The 22704-nt window shown below is 38.1% G+C and overlaps 1 protein-coding gene across 5 annotated transcripts in view; it reads left to right on the top strand.

Moving 5' to 3' along the window:
• Cdk14 (cyclin dependent kinase 14) overlaps positions 1–22704 on the top strand; it is a 532454-nt gene that overhangs the window by 126777 nt on the left and 382973 nt on the right. For all 5 annotated transcript variants that reach the window (XM_034518915.2, XM_076913083.1, XM_034518917.2 and 2 more), the window contains one exon: positions 12953–13047. In XM_034518915.2, coding sequence (XP_034374806.1) covers positions 12953–13047 — 95 coding nt within the window. The remainder of the gene's footprint in view (positions 1–12952; positions 13048–22704) is intronic.

The following is a 22704-nucleotide window of genomic DNA, read 5'->3' as shown; positions in this document are numbered from 1 at the left end:
TGTTAGGAAGACCATTTTGTACCTGTGACAACCATAGGAAATCGTGTCCTGTGGAAACTATTGGCACAGCCTTCTGTTACTTTTGGAAGCATTTCATGATATAGCAGTGGTTGCTAAGTCTAAGAGTACCTAATACTCTTATCCCGGACACAGCATCTTTCAATTGTACCTTCTTCTCATCCTTATTTCAAAACACTGGTTAGTTTGAATTGCCCCTAAGAGTAGAGTTGAGAAGAAAGGACAGCTTGAGGAAGTGTGGTCATACTCTTCCTGTTACAATGAGGAACTGATTATTTCTTATACGTAGTATAAATACTTCACAAAAGAAAGACGAGAGCCTCCCTAAATCCCCGAGGCTGCATGCATACACAAGACTGTTTTAAAACAGTAGAAGTTGTTTTAAAATGCCACACCTTGGGACGAGGATATGACTCAAGGGCAGAAAACTTGTTCATCATGGATAAAGCCCTGTGTTCAATCTCTAGTACTGCGCAAAAGCAAAACACGAGAAAAACAGAAACTGAAACCACTGCACACCTTAGTCACACCTTCATTTCATGTGCATGTGTGTTCCTGTGTGTGTATGCATCACGCATGTGCATGCATACATGCATGTGTGTGTGTGTTTTCAAGCTACAGTTTGTTATGTTAGGAACAGTGGCTGAAGTGCAGTAATAAAGACTACCTTGATATAAGTAGCTATTATACAGTCTACTTGTAGCCCCCCTTCCCCAGACCATGGCATGTTAAAATTCAGGCATAGTATAAAGAATATAAAAATCATAACAATTAATATATTTTAAAAAGGTGTCTGATAGTCCATTTACTACATTTTGCTGAGTGGCTGCTTTCTCCATTGGCAGTAGCATTTAATGCTATGACGGATTTTATGAGCATTCACTGGCCTTTGCTGTCACTTTCTGCCCAGCCTATCAGTACTCTCTTATGAACTGTAGCTGTTGGGAGTCCCACAGGTAGACTGTCTTGGTAGCTCAGGTTAGAAGGTATTTTATTAATTAGGGCTGACATCTGCTGAGGCTGAACAGAACTTATTTTTTTTTAAAAAAAATGAATATTTAGGTAGAGTTTCTCCATACATTCTACAAACTACTGCATACCATAAAAATCTTTCTTCCCTAATAGGTAGTGCCAACTCTGGAGAAAGGGGAGGAAGGTATGGGTTTGCAATAAGACTCGACACAGACTCATTCTGGGATAGTATCTTCTTGGCATTGCTTACTGCTGGGAGTGAAAAATCCCCACACAGAACCAAACCTCCTTGTCGTCTTGTTTCCACGTCTGGTATTTGGATTCATACCTTTGTCCAGCATTTAGATCATATTTGCCATTAAGTTGTCTATTAATGAGTTATGAATTGCCTTAGCCATGTAGCAAAACTATTGAGAGATAAGAGTCTGCATGTTCAGGGGTTCGAGGAAAAACCAAAATGACTGGCAGCAAGTGTGGATCTAAGTATTTGTTATGAGATCACCGAATTCTGATTGACCCCTTCCATCCCTGACTCTAATACCCATGCAGCACACAGATACTGCAACAGTTCTTAGTCTTGGTTTTCTTGCAGTTAGTGGTGGTATCTGATCTTACATGGCTGCCTAACCAAGGCTGTGCATTGAAGACCTGTTCATTACCCATGCCTCATGAGGTAGGACCTAGACAAGGGAAACTAGGTCATGTGACCTTCAAGGGCTATTGTTTGAACTACCCAACCTGTTTCCTGTTTCTCTCATCTTCCACTTTTCTTTCTCTTTCCCCTCTTTCCCTTCCCTTCCTTTCTCCCTTGCTTTCTTCTGCCCCAATCCCACCTGCTATGAGGTAAGATGACCTTCTGATATGTGCTGGAACTGAGCCATCTCAGGCCAAAAGGTGGCCATGGAGTCAGGTGATGATGAACTGAAGCCATGAATCCAAGTAAAGCCTTCCTCTTCTGAGGTGTGAATCTTAGACACTCTGTCAGGAGAGGTGACACGCTGATGACACAGGCGTTCTCCACAGCCTCAGGAAACAGCCTCTCATTTTTACTGAGGATTAGTCTCCTGTCAAGTCTGTTGTGTGGAATGTGCACATGCTCATTAAGGGTTACTCATGCGTTTATAATGATGAGGTTCAAACAACTACCCCTAGTTCTAGGAATGAGAGTTCAGCCTAACGTAGAGCTAAGCATAATTCATATTTCCCCCGCTTGGGTGAAAATTCAATCCATGGAACTATGTTTACCATGGTAGTAGTAATAAAGGAAAGAGATTTTTCATCCCTCATCAATTACTTTAACTTTAGTTCTGCCAGTAGCTACAGAATCCTTGATAAGTTTTGTTATTTCTCCAGCCTTACATTCTTCATGTCCACATGGGATAGATAATAGAATCACTCTCCCAATGTGTCTATCAGGATTAAATTTAGATAATAAACACCAAAGGCTGACAGGCAAGCCTATCGTATGTTTGGTATGTGTTACCTCTATTGAGAAGTGAAGTGGAGCCGCTAAGGTCCTGCCTCCTGAGTGGCAGCCTGGGCCAGCACTGTTCAGCTGCAGTACCCACACTTCCCATTACCCAGACCAATGTTCCCCTCCAGTGAGCCAGACAATTGACAGTCCTTTGCACCTCTATTCTGTTTTTGAAAAATGTATTAACATTATCTCATTAAATTCAATGTCTCCATGGAGTGTCTGTTAGAAATTGCACATTAGCCAGCTGTATTTCCAAGTCACCATGGTGCTTTCAAGCATGCTCTCTAAGTAGAGGAGCGATAAGAAGAAAGCAGTTGTCCCAGAAGGCTGTTTCCGACTATTTGTGCACCTGAGGTCACACAGCCAACGCAGATGCTCAGGGTGACTGCATCTTGGTTTGACTTCGTATCTTATATAATAGGACAGAATAATAAAGTTGTATGAAGAAAGGCGAATGAAATGCCTGATCTTTTCATTTAAAACTAGGACCCTGTCCTTATAGAGTATTCTTGGTCTAGTTCATTTGATCGGAGGGTTTTTACTCTTGACCTCTTTAAACACTTGGCATTTGGATTCCTTATTTATATACATGATAATTGCACATCAGACTACTTTTCCATGCTTAAAATAGGAGACTCACTTGTGAGACTCTAATCCTCAAAGCTCAGACTGTCTCATATATGCCCTGTTCCAAAGAACCATTTTTTCATAGACCAGAACTGTTTTTAGAGAGGAATCACATGCCTTTGATTCATCTTATGAAGCCTGTATGATTGATATGCAAATTATGCTGTATTTTCACAATGTCTGATAGTTCCACAGGGCAAATAACTGATTGTTTTACTGCAAAATGTGGCAAAGTATTAACTTTCTGCCATTGCAGTGTTAATAGAAGGTCCTTTAGCCACAACGGTTAATACATCCAAATCCATTTAGTTAGCAAAAGAAACCTATGTGCCATTAGTATCTTCTTTTGCTTGATTTTCTTTCTTGTGAATAAGATGGGATTTTTTTTTTAAAACATGGAAACTTTAACATTTTAAAAGATTTCTCTGTGCAATTTTTTTAGTATCTTATTTGAATGCAGCTCCATATTCATGGCAGATTATGAAGAGTGAAACATGACAATGTTTAGTCAGTTATTTGTGCCTCTTCCAAGAGAGGAAAACATGGGCTCCATCTCCCTTCAGTTTGTGTGTTCCTTGTACTTTCCTCAGCGTGCAGGAGCCACATACGCCGCCCTGAGAGGAGCAGAGGGGTGTTTCCTGCAGCTACCTTTTTCTTCAACTCGGATTCATTGTGAAAGGAGCCCAAAAGCAAATGCGAAGCTTTTCCCACTGATTTAAAATGATTTAGAGAGGAACTGTGAACACAATATTTTCTCCATTGAAGATCATTTTATACTGAAGTTTAATATAGGTTTGACAATTTCTATTTCGAACATGGGCTCAGGAGGGTGATGGTGAAGTGTGACACGCTCAAGCTGTTTCCTGGAGATGAGAATGAGGGAGAACATAACCCACACGGGACTAGTCAGGCAGCTCGGAATGCAAATGTCCATTGCATCTTACACGATTTTTATGTATATTTTTTGAAGAGAAAAAGTAAAAAACTCTTCAGTGTAATGTGTAACTGAACATATATGGAAACAAAATCTCATTTAAAAAAAAAACCGACTTGGATCTCCTCTGCAGCTTCTATTCTGTCTATATTAAAATTTGAAGTATATTCATCTACCACCAGTCTGTGTAGTTTTCTGTGGCCTGTATTGTGTCTCCCCTCACCCCCAATCTCTATGTTGAAGTTCTAAACCACAGTACCGCAGACCCCATTGAAAGAGGTGATTGAGTGAAAATACAGTGATTGGGCTGCTACCTAATCCAGTGTATCTGAAGTTCTTTTGACCCAGGGAGGGACACTACAGAGGTAACACAGGCTGAGAAGCAGTAGGAGATGGCCGACCCTGAGCGGCCTCTGTAGAGACTGAATCTGCCTCCGCTGTCTTGATCTGTTGTATTGCATAATTGGGAGACACCCTTTCTGTTGTTGAAGCTACCCAGACTGCAGCATTTGGACACCTCTAACAAACGAATCCATGTCTAAAAGACAATGCTTTGTTACGAGTTAGGGTGTTTTCTTAAAATATTGTTAATTACCAGATTTGCTATTTTTTTTTTCTTTGCACCACGTGCTGAATGGGAACAGATTAAAGTGACGAGTTTTGCTTTGAGGAAAAAAAAATGTGTTTAATTAAAACTGAACAGAGAGTTTTGGGAAAGGCATCTTTCTGGGAGACTGTCCCATTTCTACACTTAGACTACAGTAAATGGTGCCGAAAGTGTTGTACAGCTCTAGTTATTTCTGATTTCTCCGAAGACAAGAATTCTATTTTGGGTCTGTACTTCATTAAAAATTTAGCGACATGTAACTATGGAGCTTGGTGTGGCTGTGTGGAATTGTCCTCTCATTGGATGATTTGTTGAAGAAATGGGTTACTATGGTGTTCAACTCTGTGGCAGATTGAGTAATTGATCCTAAGAGCTTCTTGCAGTCTGTGCTGCTGTCTTTGACATGTTCATTCTGCCTGTAAAGATGTTCAGCCAGCAACTAGAGATATACATGTTTAATATCTGAGGCTGAGAATACATTTCTCTGTAGGTCAATATTAAAAATAAGAAGGAGAGTTGGCCTCACTCATCTTTTTTAGTATATACATCACTTCAACTTACCGACCGTGTCATATACACTTGGAAAAAGTCGGCGTCCCAACTGGCAAATAGACTTCTTTTCCGCCATCATTGGTTTTTTGTTTGTTTGTTTGTTTTTAACACAGTGTCTCGATGTGTAGACCAGGGAGGTTTTGAACACAGGGAGATCTATCCGCCTCTGCCTCCTAAGTGCTGGCATTATAGCTGTGTACTGCCACATCCTGCTTCCGTCATTGAAATTTTTACTGAGACTGCTTTAAACTTGTAAATTATACAGAGCTGACACCTTGAGATGACATTGAGATGTTCTGATTAAACAAAGGATCGCTTTTTATTGTCAAATGTTCTGAGATCTTACTTTTATTACTTATTTATTTAACATAAAGTCACAGGTTTCATTATGACGTTTTTCTCTTCTCCCTCCTCCCACAGCTCATGCCACTTGAATCTATTACCGTCTCCACACCCTTCCTGAGAACCTGCTTTCCCCTCTTACAGGCCCTTTCTAGTCTCACGATCTTTACCTGCACTCATGCCCACGTAAATATACACATCTAAATCTTAGCAGCTAGGCTCTACATGGAGGGAGTATGTGGTTTTGTCTTTTGAGATCGGATCAACTCTGTTAATGTAATAATTTCCAGATCTGTCATCTTTCTTTTTGGATGTGTAAAGTATCATTGTATATGTGTTCTTCATTTCTTTATATTCATCAGTTGTTGGATATCTGTGTTATTGCATTGTCTTGCTATTATAAGTAGAGAAACAATGAGCATGTTCATCATGCTAGTGTCTCTGTTGGAGGATGCAGGTATGTGTATGTGTGTGGAGGAGGGATGTGCTCTAGGTATGTGTACGTATCCCACTGCAGTGGGATAGCTGGGTCAATTTTATTTTGCTGGTCTAATTTTATTTTGAGAAATCTCCACTCTGATTTCACTAGAAGTAAACCAATTTACAGTTAGTTTATATCCTTGCTAGCATTATATCCTTGCTAGCATTAAATGTGCTTTTCCTTGGTCGTAGCCATTCAGATTGAGGTGAGATGGAATGTCATAATTATCTTAATTTGCATTTTTCTTATGGCTAAGGATGTTGAACCTCTTTACAAATATATCTTGATGATTTCTGTCTTTTAAAATTTTGGTCTTGGACAATTTTAAACACACACACACACACACACACACACACACACACACACACACACACACACACGTTGCATTCTGGTTACCCCCTCCTCTTATTTCCCTCTCATCTCAGCCAACCACTCCCCTTCCCTACACAGCTCTTGTTATATGTTCATTACTTACCATTTTGTGGTCAGTGGAGGACTGTAACTGTATGTCTGTGAACCTGGGTGTGAAACAACAGAGACTGGGGAGCTCATCAGTGGGTACGGTCTTCCCTTGTCCCATAACACAACAAGAATTTATCACTAAGTGGTAGTGCCTGGTGAGCACATTCTCCATTCACAGCTGACTGCTGGGTGGGTCTGATTTGTATAGACCAAATGCCAGTGGGCACAGCCATTTTGAATTCATGATTGCCTTGGCCTGCTTGAAAGACAACTTTTTGCTATCCTTTCCTTATCTTCCAGATCTTACATTCTTTCAGCCTTGCCTTACACAGTCTTTTTGAACCCTTTAAGGGGTTCATTTTAAGCACCCCATGAGGTGCTGTAAATCTCTTATCATCCTGTATTTCCTCAGTATCTTGTGGAGCCCTGGGTCTCAGTATTCACATTCACTCACTACAGAGAGAGGGTTCTCTGATGAAGCATCCTTAACTTTTGGATGTGAGTACAAATATAGATATTTAGAAGGTGCTTTCTCCCCTTCCTGGGGCCTGAGTCGTCTTTAGCCACCATTTTTTGACCAGATTTATAGCATTGAGCCTGGATTTTTCTACTGTGGAGTACACATCAGATCCAACCAGGAAGCTGTTGGTTAGCACCCACAAGAGTTCTGCCACTATTGTACCAGTGAGTACACAGTGTCTGACATGTTGGATTTATGGTTCATAGAGTCCCTACCTGGGTAAGATCATTGGTGCTCTTTCTCCCCTAAGAGACTGGAGAGTATCATCCATCACTTTCCAGGATTCCCAAAAGCTACCCAGCAGAGAGGGAGCTTCCATCTGTATTTTGCACCCATGGCTTGTGATGTTTCAGCAGTAGGAGCTTGTCATCAGGTTTTCATGGGCAACCAAGAGGAATCCCATGAACCTGCATCCCACACTTGGTACTAGGGATTTTGTTTAGGGACCCATTACTTCCGAGACTGGCACTGTCTGGACATTATTTGCAGAATCTTTTGTGTTGTTTAATTGGGTTACCAGATAGCAGAGTACATTATGGCTTCTCATACCTCCCTTGTTTTGATTCTTTCTTTTCCCACCCTCTTGTCTCCCCCACCCCTTCTTGTTTGAACCCCTCTCTCCCCAGTTTCCCACCCTTTTCATGTTCATTTATGTGCAACTGCCCCTCATCCTTTAAGGTTCCCTGTCCCCTGCCCAGTGTTTCCTTTCTGAACTTCTGGTTTCTGAAGATGCTCCACGTTACACACATGAAGCTAAAGAGCAGAAGCTAGGCTACACACTCGGAGAGGACATGCTGTGCCTGACTTTCTGGACCTGGGTCACTTTCCTCAGTATAAAACTTCCAAGCTTCACCCACTTTCCTGCGATTCCATTATTTTGTTTTTGTTTATAGCTGAATAAAATTCCATTGTATGCATACTGTATTTTCCTTACCCATTCATTAACAAAGGGTGCAGGAAACACTGGATGTCAATATGTAAAGAATGTAACTAAATCATTATATCTTATCCTGAACTAAACTGTACATATAGATCAAAGACCTCTGGATATGACCCAATTCCCTGAAACTGCTAGATGAAAAAGTAGGGTGTACATTTCAACATATAGGCAAAAGTCATGATATTCTGACTCTGGTACCTCTGGAAATGAAACCAGCAATCCACAAAAGGGATTTCACGAAACCAAAAAGCTTCTATAGAGTAAAGGAAACTGTTGATTGAGTGAAGAGAGAGATCACAGAATAGAGGAAAATAAATACATCTGATAGAGGGCTAGTAACTCAAAAACAAACAAACAAACAAACAAACAACCCCACAAATCTATACTCCAAGAAAATGAACCATGTAAATTTGGGCTATGAAACTAAGCAGAGAGTTCTTAAAAGAAGAAATTCAAATGGCTAGGAAAATTTAAAAAAATATTTAATGTTCTAAACCATCACAAAAATTCATATTTGAACTACTTGTTGATGCCATATCATCCTCGTCAGAATACCCATTGTCAAGGATACAAATACAGCATGTGTTGTTCTGGATGTGGAGGAAAAGTGAGAGTGAACCACTCTAGAGGTTTCTCAAAAAGCTTCAACCAGAATCAGTTATACCTACCATTCCTGGGTATTTATATCCTATGGAATTTACAGCCTATTGCAGAGTGATTGTACAGATGTGTTTGGGAAGCTTTATTCACAGTAACTGGGAAGTAGGACAGTGGTTCTTTGTCCTGTTTATTTGATGATTAATTTTAGCAGTTCTTTACATATTCTAGGTTGTAACTCTGTCTGGAGTAGATGACAGGTTTTCTCCCATTCTTCAGGCTGTTGTTTCATTCTGGTGATTGTTTCCTTTGCTGTGCAGAGTTTTTAAAATTTAATGTCACTCAAACTGTTGATTTTTGGTGTTATTTTCTAAGTTATTGGCACCCAATTCAAAAAGTTGCTGCATATGCCTGTATCTTGAAGTGTTTTCCCTTAACATTTCAAACATTTCAGGTTTCAAGTGAAAGTCTTTGATGTGTTTTGAATTGATTTTTGTACAAGGTGAGAAGTGGGGATTTAATTTCATTCCTTGGGCAAGCAGTTCCGACAGCACTATTTGTTAACATTCAACAAAAACCAAACAACAATATATTTCATTACATGTAGCAAATCTGTTTTTGTATGATTGAACAGAATGAGATTTTGTTAAGGAATCGAGTTGAAAGCTTACTTGCAGGAGGTTGATTTCCAGTCGTGATAATGCTCATGTGCACACAGACAGACTATACAAATACATTAGAAACACAAATAAACATTTGAGGGATTTTCCTCCTTATTTTCAGATACTCTCTTATTGTGTTTTTGAATCTTCTAGATAGCATACTGTTGAGTCCTTGCACCTCATAAGTCTGTGAACTTTCATTTGTCAAAGATGGTCCACTTATGTTTATTGTAATCTTTTATATGGCTGAGCTTAACTTTCTCCTTTTATGATGACAATTTACTCAGTATGCTATTTTTCTTTTCTTTCTTTTTTTGAGAATTTCTCTTCTAACTTCTCTCTTTACTTTCTTACTTTCTTCCTTACATTTTCCTTTCATTCCTCAATTTATTTAAGACATTTACATCTTACTTATAAAAATGTAGCAAATGCTTTTGAAGATGTAGGAAAAATGTTAAATTTTGTGACTTTGGAGTTAATTAATATCTACACTGTGTTCTAATTACTTCAAGAAGTCTTAACATGATTTTCTCTTCTCCTTTCTTTCTTGACCTTCTTCCCCTATCTCAGCCAAGTCTTATGTTGAGGTAACTGGAAGTTAATTCCTTAATGTACTTGACTCTGGTGCTAAAAGTTACAGTGTATTGGTATCTCTCAGTCAGCAAGGTAATCAATCAGTGCAGTATCAGTGATGCAAAGTCACTGCCTTTGTTTTTGTTTTTGTTTTTTTTGTTTGTTTTTGTTTTTGTTTGTTTGAGACAGGGCCTCTTTATAGCCCTGGCTGCCCTGGCATTCACAGTGAACTCACAGAGGTCTGTCTGCCTCTGACTTCCTAGTTTCAACCACACCCAGCCAAAATCACTTCAGTTTAAAATTTTGCTTGCCATTTTGAAGCTATTCGTATTTCTCACTTTGCTTTTCTATGTAGATTTAGTCTGTCTTTCCTTGAAGATTCTGGGGAGAGTTTTGTTTAAACCCGAGTTTATTCCTGTTTCAACTATATGTTTTGTTCTACTCATTACTTGTTGAATGAATTATATTAATTCAGTATCTTCAAAGATACAGTAACTTTAAAGCCATTCTTGCCTTTGCACTGTTACGTCTTTTTGCAGAGTTTTAGCTCCTTGGCCTTTAAACTCTATGCTTCTCTTTCATGGGTTCATCTTTTATGATTGTGTGAATTCATTTGTGAGTTTACTATTTGTACTCATATTTTTATTTGAGAACCTCTGTCACCTTATTCCGTTTCTGTCACTTGTTTCTGTTGATGGCATCAAAAGGCCATGATGTCATTTTAATTAAAATAAAATAATTATAAAGAAAAAAATCATGGTTATAACATTAGGCATAATTACATTTTCCTGATGACTGAGGGTTTTGAATATTTTTCTTCCATTGCCTTTCTATAGATGCTGGCTAACAGAGTCTCTGCTTTGTACTTGTAGCCCAAAGACCACACTCAGCACCTTTTTTCCTGTTTTTATAAGAATAAGTCTCCTGTCACCTTTCTTAGGAAGACTTAATGTCCTCCCTGTGTTGGCCAGTCTCATGAATACTTAAAGGTTCCTGTAATTTTAATCTAGTAGTTTTCTTAATAATTTGGGGATCTTTCTCTGAACATTTATTCCTAATTACATTATACCATTCAAGATTCCTCAAAATGTCTGATTAGATAATTTCTTTCTTTGTGGCCATAAATTGTTAGTTTTTAAAAAGTGTATTTTTGGTCCCTGTGTCACATTTGGAGTGGAGAGGAGACTAGAGAACATATTTGTTCCTTTCATTTTAAATTCATTGTTACTTTTGGCATAGAGGTAATGGATGTCATTGTGACATTTCATTATTTGTATCATTGTGCTTTCTTTAATTCAACCTCCCTACCACTCTGCCCTGTAATCTCAATGTACTAATTTTTCCATGTGAGTAGTCTCCCCTGTGCTTTCCTGGGTGTGTGTATAACCAAATCTCAATTCTGCATGAGGGAAAACATGTGATATAGTATTTTTCTCCCTTTTGTCTCCCTCAATTTATCCCCTTCCCTCCTCATCATAGTCTCTCTTTCATGTTTATGATATCTGAATATTTTATACATGGGTTTATACACACATACACACTGCATATGCATGTATATGTTTTATACATGGGTTTACATGCACATACACTGCACATGAATGTATATATTTTTCATGGGTTTACACACACAGTACATGAATGTATATATTTTTCATGGGTTTACACACACACACACACACACACACACACACACACACACACACAGTACATGAATGTATATATTTTTCATGGGTTTACACACACACACACACACACATGTACATGCACGCACAAATATGTGTGTTCACATATGACACAAACCATGGTTCTTGTATTTTTGAGTCTGACTTGTGTTGCTTATGCGATCATTGTTATTTACATATCATTTAAAGAATCATATGAGTGATAATCTCTATCAATTTTCCTGAAGATGCTATGACTTGCAGCTTCATTATAGCTGAATAAGTGTTCATGAACCAGATTTTTATCAAGTTAATCTGTTGATGATGATGTAGGTGGGTTGCAGATATGTATTGTGAGTTTATCACTTCCATTGTAAGGTCATTAGGTTACACCCCCACCAACAGTGTGTAAGGTCTTTTTGGCTCATATTCTTGTCAGCATATTTTGTCTTTTTTATGATAGCCATTGTTACTGGGGTGAGAAAGCATCTCAACATTGTTTAATTTGCTTTTCCTGAAAGCTAAGGATGTTGAACAGTTTCTAAATACATTTGTCTTTCTATGTTTGAAAACAGTTCTATTTATTTACCTATTTATTTATTAGATGATTTTCCATGTTTAATTTTTGAGGTCTTCCTTTATTGTCTATGTTAATCCTCTATCATATATACAATTGGCAAAGATTTCCCCTGTTTTGTTTGCTGCCTCTTCGTTCTGATGCTTGTTTTGTTTTTTTGTAGGGCAGATGTGCATCAATTTCATATAATCTCATCTGTCAGTCCTTAATATTTTTCTGACCTATTAGAATGCAGGATTAGTATGATCAGTTATCTCTGAGTGATGTATTCTTATCTATTTGATTTACTGTCTAAATATGTTTTCGGAATATTTTCAAGACTATACAGTCATGCTTTATTGTAAGAGTAACATTAGATTCTGAGTTTTATCATTTCTAGAATTTCTGCAGTATCTACAGCTTTGTTATAACTAGGAATCCATAGATAAGATGGCCATTCTAATAAAACTTTATGGATTATAAAAATGTTATTTTTGTACAACTTTCATATGTTACAAGTTTTCTTCTTTTAGTCTCTCCTCAACTACTGAAACAAGGAAGGCAACATAGGATGTATAAAAACATGATGTATGCTATGTTTGACCTGCATATAAAGTTTATTAATCTCTAATTTAGATCATGTCATAATATGGAAAATGCTCATAACACATTGGATGTGTGAACACAGATCATAAAACATGTATATTGAATGTGATGGCATCTATATGAAAAAGCAGTTGCCAGCAAGGCAGCCCTGAGGGAACGCTATATCAAAATATTTTTAGCTCTTCCTTGGTTTGATTATGGGTAAATTTGATTCTACATGTGTTTGTTTTGTGTTCTGAATTTATACTATGACTGTTTATTGTGTTGTTTTAAAAATATTCTTATATTGAAAAGTTATTTATCCAGTGTCAGCAAATTGTTACATTGATACAATCTGTTTTGTTTTCCCTCTGTTTCATGTTTAGCCAACAAGTCCCAAATTTGGAAAAGCTGACTCATACGAAAAACTGGAAAAACTAGGGGAAGGATCTTATGCAACAGTATACAAAGGGAAAAGCAAGTAAGTTAAATGCTTTCAGGAATGCATCCTATGCACAGTGCATCTGTTCTCAATGTTAAATAACAGTATTTGTGAACAATTCAACTTTACTACATAGTATATTTTCCTGTTGTTTGGTTTCCCAGCTCCTGTGAGCTTGCTTCAAATGAGTCTATAAGCTAGTGGAAGTGGTTTCCTTGGTGGCAGGTTGTCCTTTGGACTTCTCTTGTTCATCCTAACTTTGCTTACTTTTTCTCAATGGAGCAAGAACCCTCAAATGGGAATTATTTTCCTGTGAATGAAGTAATTAATTCCTCTTGATGCTTTAGTATTTATTTATTATTCTTTCACTTTTCCTTTTATTAGAATAGATTATTTTCTCACACTGATTATAGTTTCCCCTCCCTCGACTCCTCTCAGTTTCTCCTTACCTCTCCTGCCCTTGGGATCTACCCCCTTCCTGTCCCTCGTTATAAAAGAACAGACTTCTTAGAGATCACAACCAAACAAGATAAAATAAAATATAATAAGATGAAGCAAATCCCATCATATCAAAGTTAGACAAGGCAACTCAACAGAGGGTAAAGTGTCCCAAAAGCAGGCACAAGAGTCAGAGACCCAGTCATTTGCACACTCAGGGATCTCATAAAAACACTAAACTGGAAGCCATAATATATATTCAGAGGACTGGGTACAGACCTGTGAAGGCCTTGTGCCTGCTGTAAGGTCATATGCATCTTGTTTTGTTGATTCAGAAGGCCTCATTTTCCCGGTGTCCTCTGTCCATTCTGGCTCTTAGACTCTGCCTCCTCTTTCATGGTTCTTGGAGCTCTTAGGGGAGAGGGATTTGATAGAGACATTCCATTTAGACTCTCTCTCTCTCTAGGTAATGTCTGGCTGTGGGCCTCTTCATCTCTTTCCTTATGCTTCAGGAGGAAGCTTTTCTGATGATGACTAGAGAAGGCTCTGGGAGTTATTTTGTTGATAGATTTTTTTTTAAAGGACAACTAGTACTCTAGGTATATGGGATATCTAATCTCTGGTTCTTGGTCATCAAAGCAGTGTCAGGTATGGGGTCTGGCTCGTGGTGGAGTGGGCCTTAAGTCAGATCAGACATTGGTTGGCCATTTCCACCAGTTCTGTGATGCTGTTGCCCTGGCACATCTTGTGGGCAGGACAGATTGTAGGTCAAAGGTTTCGTGGGTGAGTTGGTATTTATGTTTCTCTTTTGCTAATCTGCAGAGTACCTTCCTTTATCAAAGTCACTAGAATGTTGAGGTGAAGGCTCCATCGAGGCACCATCTGGAATACTCCATGTTCAATGTTGGTGCTGTAGTTGCCGGTGGCGTCCCATGGTCAGTTTGCAGAGAGCAGCCCTTTATTTTAATATCAGCTTGGGTTGTTTGGGGATTACCATGGGACCCCCTTGGCCAATAATTCAAGTGAATGCAACCATTTCCAGTACTGGAACCCTTGTTTGGAGATAGGACATGTTCAGTTGAGACCCCACATCTCCATTATTAGGAGACCTGATTAGGATTATCATATATCTTAGGACATTTATCCTGCACTAGATTTCCATATGCTCCCTCAATGGGCCTCAATTTCAGCTGTTTCTCTGCATATTCTCTCCATCTATCTCTTCTCCTCCTACTTACCTGCTACTCCTGTTCCAGTCTCCATGTCCCCAAGGCCACCTCTAAAATACATTCTATTTATCTCTCTCAGGGAAATCCATGTGTCCACCCTAGACCCTGGTCTATGGCTTATAGCTTGGTTGTCATTTACTTAATGGCTAATATACACATGTAAGCAAATACATGTTATATTTCTTTTTCTAGGTCTGGGCTACCTTACTAAGAATGATTCTTTTCTACTTTTGTCATTTGTCTGCAACCTTCATATGACTTAAAAACAAACAAACTGCTGAGCAATACTTCATTGTGTAAATGTAGCATATTTTCTTTTTCCGTTTTTCTGCTGATGGACATCTAGGTTTTAGAAAAATTCAACTAATCTATATTCAAACATATTATCATTCTTGACAGCCTTTTGATATTTATTCCACCATTCCCAAATAACTTAGTTTAAAACCCTAAGCTATTATTTTCTTTATTTCTTTCTACTTGTCTACTTTGGCATAATGTACTTTCACATAGAGACACCTCCTTCCCTCTTTCCCACATTCTCTCTGTCCCATTACTATCCTGAGATCAAAGGACAGATTTTGAATTTTTTGAAAGCCAGTGGCTTTATTACTGTATTGGGATAAGTTACAGGAGTTTGTGTGACATTTTTTTTTATTCACCAAAATCTCGAAAGCTGCCTGCCTGAATGTCTCTAACAAACTTGCAGTCAGCTGGACAGTTCAGATCTTCCTCTGCCTTAGAACTATTTGCAGCTTTTATGACCCTTTGGAGGAACCTTGTGAAATGATTTTTGGTTTGAGGAACTTCTGAAAACTTATAGAGGTTGAACTCCCCAAGCCTCATGAACCTGCCTGGGAAGAGAATGTTTCAATTTGGATGAATTTTCTTCACAAAGGTTAGTGACTGAATAATCATACCATTATTTTATCAGAGATCAAAGAATCCTTTTAATAATTTTTTTATTAGATTTTTTTAGATTTCATTGAAAACTTACTTTTTATGTATATTGATTATGGCTTCTCCACCCTCTACTCATCCCAATTCCCCCCCACACACACACCAAACCCCACCTCCTCTTCCATTTAGATCTACCTCTTTTCTCTGTCTTCCCAGAAAACAACCAGGCCTCTTAAAGATAATAATAAAACAAATTAAAATAAAATAAATAAGATAAAAACAAACACACTGGAATAGAACAAAACAAACATAATAAAAATAAAAGAACCCAAGAAAAGGCATAAGAAACAGATATAGACACAGAGACCCACTCATTAGTACATTCAGGAATTCTATAAAGCTTCCAAACCTGAAGCTATAATATATGCACAAGGACCTAGGGTAAAAAAAAGAGAGAGAAAATATTTAAAAGGTTAAAATGAGAGAGAGAGAGAGAGATTGAGAGAGAGAGAGAGAGAGAGAGAGAGAGAGAGAGAGAGAGAGAAAGTGAGAGAGAGCCATAAATGTAGCATGTAATTATTAAAAAACAATCCACACTAAAGCTGGCTGTGCTCTGGCAACGTGGTCTCCCCTCCCCAATTGGGAGCTGCAAGCTATGGCCTTCCCAACTTCTCTTGGTTAGCCTGCCTCCAGACCACTTCACACTCCCAAGCCTTCCTACCCCTGTGGCTAGCCTGGTGAGACTGGCTACCGCTGGCTCTAAACCCTTAGCACTGTAAAATGAAAACTCCAGAGGCTTGTAATTTAACAGCCCAATTTATAACAGTGAATCCTCAACCCGACCCCCCAAATGCCTACACAAAAACCTCAAAACTCAATTGATATAAACACAAGCTGCACACCTGAATAGGGCAAATGCATCCTACATTACTCCCTTGTCCTTCTGCGATAACCATAGTTGCCTGTGGCTCTTTCAGGCTATGTGGATCTGGTTTATCTTCTTCCTCCATCTTCTTTCTGTCCATCTCTCTGTCTCTCTCTCTCTCTGTCTCTGTCTCTCTCTCTCTGTCTCTTTGTCTCTCTCTCTCTGTTTCTCTCTCTGTCTCTTTGTCTCTCTCTGTGTCTCTGTCTCTGTCTCTGTCTCTGTCTCTCTCTCTCTCTCTCTCTCTCTCTCTCTCTCTCTCTCCCCCCCCCCCGATCTCTAAAACTTTCAGCTCAGCCCCCTCCTTCCATTGCCCAATCACAGGTTCTAGTCTTATCTGACTAAGATTTCACCTGGCCTTACCTGAGTACAGGCACTCTTTTTGAGGGGGCAGAAAAAAAAGACAGCAATCCACAACACATAAATATTTATTTTATTTCCCTTTCCCAGCAAAATCTATTCTCCTTAGTCCCTTACTCTATACCTTCCCTCCATGGTTGTATGGATTGTAGTATGCTTTTCATTGACTTAATAGCTAATGTCCACATATAAGTGAATACATACTATATTTGTTTTGGAGGACTGTGTTACCTCACTTAGGATTTTGTTCTAGTTCCATCCATTTACCTGCAAATATCATTATTTCATTTTTTTTGATGGCTGAGTAATATTCTGTTGTGTATATGTACCACATTTTTAAAAATCCATTCTTCTGTTGAGGGACATCAAGGGTGGTTCCAAATTTCTGGCTACTGTAAGTAGAGTAGAACTGAATTGGTTGACAAGTGTGACTGTGGTAGGATGAAGCATCTTTGGGTATGTGCCCAAGAGTGACATAACTGAATCTTGAAGTAATTCAAGTCTCATCTTCCTGAGGAATTACAATAATGATTTGCATAGTGGTTGTACACATTTTCACTGGCACCAGCAATGGATGAGTGTTTCCCTTATCTGACATCCTTGCTGTGTTAGTGAACTGTCACTTGTGTTATTGTTTGTAGCCGAGATGAAATCTGAAAGTGGCTTAGGATGTTAACCATGTCTTCAAGTGTTTCTCATCTATTTATATTTCCCTTTTGATAATTCTGTTTAAATCTGTAGCTCATTTTGAAATTTTGTTGTTTTCTTAATATCTACTTTCCTGATTTCTTTATTTTGGATTTTAGCCCTCTAGTCGTTGTGTCACTAGTAAAAATCTTTTCACATTCCGTAGGATACTGAATTATGGCATCCTTTGCTTATAGAAGATTTTCAGTTTTATGGACTCTCATTTGTTAATTATTGATCTTCTTAATGCCTTGTGCTAATGGTTTTCTGTTCAGAAGCCTTTTCCTGTGCTAATGAGGTCAGGGCTATCACATTTTCTTGTATCTGATTCAGTGTATGTGAGTGCATGCTAAGCTCTTTGATTCATTTGGAGTTGAGTTTTGTGCAGGGTGATAAATATAAGATCTATTTGGATTATTCTACATGCAGACATCCTATTTGTAAAGCACAATTTGTTGAAGAGTCTGTCGTTTTTCAGTGTGTCTTTCTGGCTTCCTTATAAAAAAAATCAGGTGCCCATAGGTGTGTAGATTTATGTCTGGGTCTTCAAATCAAATCCAATAATGAACGTGCCTGTTTTTGTGCTAGTACCATGATTTTTAAAAAATTGCTTTAGCTCTATACTACAACTTAAAATCGTGAATTTTGTTTTATTTTTGATGGGATTGCAATGAATCTATAGATTGCTTTTAGTAGGATGTCCATTTTTACTATATTAATCCTACCAATTAATGAACATGTGAGATCTTTTCAGTTTCTGGTATGTTCTCCATTGTCTTCAATGATGTGAAATTTTTTTCAAGAATTCTTTTACTTGCTTTGTTAGGGTTACCTCAAGATATTTTTATGATATTGTGAAAGATATGTTTTTCTGATTTCTTTCTCGGTTCATTTGTCATTTGTATATAGGAAAGCTACTGACTTTTGTGAGTTAATTTTGCATCTAGATACTTTGCTGAATGTGTTTATCACCTTAAGAGTTTCCCATTGGAGTTTTAAGGGTCACTTCTATATACTGTTATATCATCTGCAAATCAAGATTATTTAATTTTTTTTCCTTTTCAATTTGTTTCCCCTTGATCTCCTTCAGTTGTCTTATTGTTCTAGATGTTCATACATTATTCAATACGTATGGAGAAAGTGGATAACCTTGTTTTTTTCTGATTTTGGCTATGGGCTCGCCATAAAGTGCTTTTATTATGTTGAGGTTTGTCACTTGTATCTCTAATGTCTCCAGGATTTTTATGATGAAGGGTGTTGAATTTATTTTTACCAGTCTTCTATGCTTCTAAGGAAATGATAATGTTTTTTTCTTTCAGTTTACTTATATGGCTGATTACATTTGTTGATGCCATACCTGCATCTCTGAAGCATACTTGATTATCGTAGATGATGTTTTGTTGTTTTCTTGAATTTGGCTTTCATGTATTTTTTTGAAAAATTTTGTTTTTATGTTCATAATTCTCTTTCTTTGTTGGGTATTTATGTGGTTTAGGATTTAGAGTGACTGTGGCCTCATAAAATGAACTGGACTATGTTTCTGTATTGTGGCATAATTTGAAGAGTATTGGCATTAGCTCTTTGAATGTCTATGCCCAAACCATCTTTTCTGGGGGTTGAGAGAGTTTTATTGGTTGCTTCTAGTTTACTGTGGCTTATAGGTCTATTTTAAACTGCTTATTTGATGTTGATTTAACTTTTGTAGGTAGTGTGATTTGAGAAAATTATCCAATTTTTTTTTTTTTTTTTTTTTTTTTTTTTTTTTTTTTGCCGTTTTCCCAATTTGGTATATCATAGGTTTTCCCGGACTTGGTCTTAAAAAAAATCCTCTTCATACATATTTCTGATCCTCCCTCCCCTCACACCCTCTATCTCTGAAGATGAGGAAGTGACTATAGTAAGTGACAAGAAACTTGTAGGAAGCTTCTCTTGTAGGAATAAGCCAAGGCAAATGCCTTTTTTCACCTTAATAACTTTACCAAATGATACTAAAAATAAATTAGTAATCCATCCCTGCTGTAACATCTTTATAAAATCTCTGGTAGGAATTAATGGAGAAAATGTACTGGAAAACTTTCTTTTCGGTCTAATTTGAATAAGTGTGTGTGCATGTGCATGTATGTGTGTGTGCATGTATGTGTGTGTGCACGTATGTGTGTGTATGCTCATGTTCTGCTGAAGGTTTTAAGTTAAGATTAAATATTCCTCATAAAGATTATGCAGGTAAAGACATACAGAAATGTACTGTTAAAGGTAATTAATTGTGCTAACTTTGAGAACTGTTAAAAGGTTTATTTTTTCAATATTGAGTGAACATGATGGGAAATAGAAAGAAAAAAAAAGATCCAGAAAGCTTTATCATTAATGACTTAATCAAACAGCTTGGTGCATGGAAGATTAAGATAATGCTCTGTACAGTGAAGCTAATGTTTACAGGGTTGTATCCCAAGATTCTTATTCTTTCCTAAAGAAAATTAGCAACATTCATTATATAAAATGTACATGTACGTGTACATTTAAGGTTAGCACTGTGATGCTGACTAGCCATGAGAAAGTCATTACTTGGTGTAAACCACAGTACTTCTCTTTGCTCCATTTACCTCTCACAATGTCCTACACAGTATCTGCCAGCACAGTCATCTTTCACGAGTCAGCAGTCTTGGTTCATAGAGTCTCATCACCTTTGTGGGGTCACACAGGTGGTTAGTAGCGACACCTGTTTATCTCATGTCTTTCTGGCTGTGAGACATTTTTCCTCTTATTGCTACACCATTAATTCTTATTATACTTGCTTTAAAGCCTTGGGAAGATTTGGTCCTTGTTGAATAATCTAGATGGGCCTTCCTCCTGACTTGTTTCAGTCAGGACTCAAACAAAAGCAAACGCACTGTACTATTTGATGACAAGGAAACAAGCACTTAGAACTGCCTGTCCACAAAAAAAATGCATTCAGCTAAAGTGTGGGTTAATAAGTCTAGTAAGAGTTTAGCATGAAGACTTAGTTCTAAATCTTAGCAAGTGTTGAACACATTTCCATCCATTAATCCTGACTAAAAGAAAGAGTTACCAGTACCTTTAGTCTATATGAAAAATGATTCTGGACAGTTAATAATTTTCATCCCAGTAGTTTTAAATGGATCTCGTCAGCATTTTTTTTTTTTTTGACAATTCTCAAGCCAGCTGTAAAATTTAATTTCCTACAGCAGGAGATGAAAAGCATTGCCCACTCTCCTGACTTAAGAGATGATGGGCTTCTTGGGCTCCATCCCTTTTGGCAGTAGGTTCTGGGTAAGACAATAGCTACATATTTACAGCAGAATGTGAGAGTTGAGTTTGTTGGGTGTGTCTTCAGAGTGCGACGTAATGAAAGGAGCCTTCCACACACTGATGGCCTGTTTCTGCACTCTTCAGAATTATCTCATAAGCCTTGGCATCCTTGTCTCTACATTTAACTTTTTTCCCCAAACATTCTCAGGCTCTCATTTTCTTGCATACGAGCTGCTTGGATGCAGAGATGTCTGCGTTTCTCTGTTAGTGAGGATTGTACACACATGTTCATGGTATTGATTTCTACACGTCATGTTTAGATTTCACCACCAACCTCAGGGTAGTTGCTGGCCAGGGCTGGCCAAGCAAAGAGCCACAAGTTTAGTGGCTTAAATATCAGGATTTTGTTTCTCTGGACTGGAGGTTAAAGGTCAAGGACAGGGCAGTTTGTGCCTTTCACGGACTTGTAAGGAAGTCATTTAAAAAAACAATTAATCCCATATAAAATAGACTTGATCCAAGGGATTGTTAGAATATCTTTGGTGGAAGGAATCTACAACTGGGGAACCCCAAAACCACCACCACCACCACCCTTCAGTAGAACATTGTGCCTGTGCTCTCTTCAGTGTTCTCTTTGGATCAAGTCTATTTTATATGGGATTAATTGTTTTTTTAAATGACTTCCTTTTATCCTGATGGTTCTTTGACATCTATAGCTTTTGTTTCATACACACTTTCTCTGTGTCTGCATATACACATTCTCTCTCTCACACACACACCCCACATGTGTGTCTCACACATGTACATGTGTAGGCCAGAGACATTTTTCTCTATTGTTATCCACCTTCATTTTGAGACAGGCTCTCTTGCTGAACCAGAAGCCTGCCATTTAGTCTGTAATTGTTGGCCAGCAAGTGCCTGGAGTCATCTGTCTTTACATTGTCAACTCTGGGGTTACAGTTGTACGCCTCCATGTCCCGCTTTTTCATTGGTGCTGGGGATCCAAACTCAAATCATCATGCTCTTATACCAAACATTTTAATAAATGACCCATCTGCTCAAACCAAGACCATGTTGCCATATAATGTCTCTTTCTGTGGTCTGGTTACAATGTAAACACGTGTCCTTGCGTTTAAATAAGTAAATCCTTAAGAGTTATCCATTTTGAAACTCCCAGTTTGACATTGCACTCACAACATTCTTCTTTCAGTACCTGTGACATATGTTAGTTATTCCATAGTTCTTGCTTTTTTACTCAAAATGTAAACAAAGCATATTGTTCTCAACATTAAGATATATGATACCCTCTTATTCAAATTGTATATCTTCCTTTTTCTGTCATCTTCCTGCTGCAACCATGTGGTGTGCATGAATGTCCTGGCAGATGTTCTCAAGAGCATCAACAAGATGCTGAGAAGAGAGGCAAGTGCCAGGTTCTCACCAGGCTGTGCTCCAAAGTCATCATTTGGTCCCTAACTGGGATAATAAAGCATGGTGGCTACATTAGTGGTGACTTTGAGATCATTGATGATCAGAGAGCTGGAAAAATCATTGTGAACCTCACAGGCAGCTTGAACAAGTGTGGAATGACTGGCCCTAGATTTAATGTGCAACTCAGAGACCTAGAGAAATGGCAGAAGAATCTGATCCCATTCCATCAGTTTGGCTTCATTGTACTCCCGACCTCAGCTGGCATCATGTATCAGGAAGAAGCAAGATGAGGGGAAATCCTGAAAGTCTTTTTCTAGAGGTGTAAAACATAAATAAAAGCCTTTGTGGACTGTAGGGGAAGGGGAGTAAAGATCTTAATGTTGGGATCATGGTAATCTGTGATTCAGAAACTTACAGATGAGTAGAGAGAGGCTTTGTTGTTGATGACATTGTTATTGTTGGGTT

Source organism: Arvicanthis niloticus, chromosome 15 (assembly GCF_011762505.2).
Source record: "Arvicanthis niloticus isolate mArvNil1 chromosome 15, mArvNil1.pat.X, whole genome shotgun sequence".
NCBI lineage: Eukaryota > Metazoa > Chordata > Mammalia > Rodentia > Muridae > Arvicanthis > Arvicanthis niloticus.
This window is presented reverse-complemented; position numbering and strand designations above follow the sequence as displayed.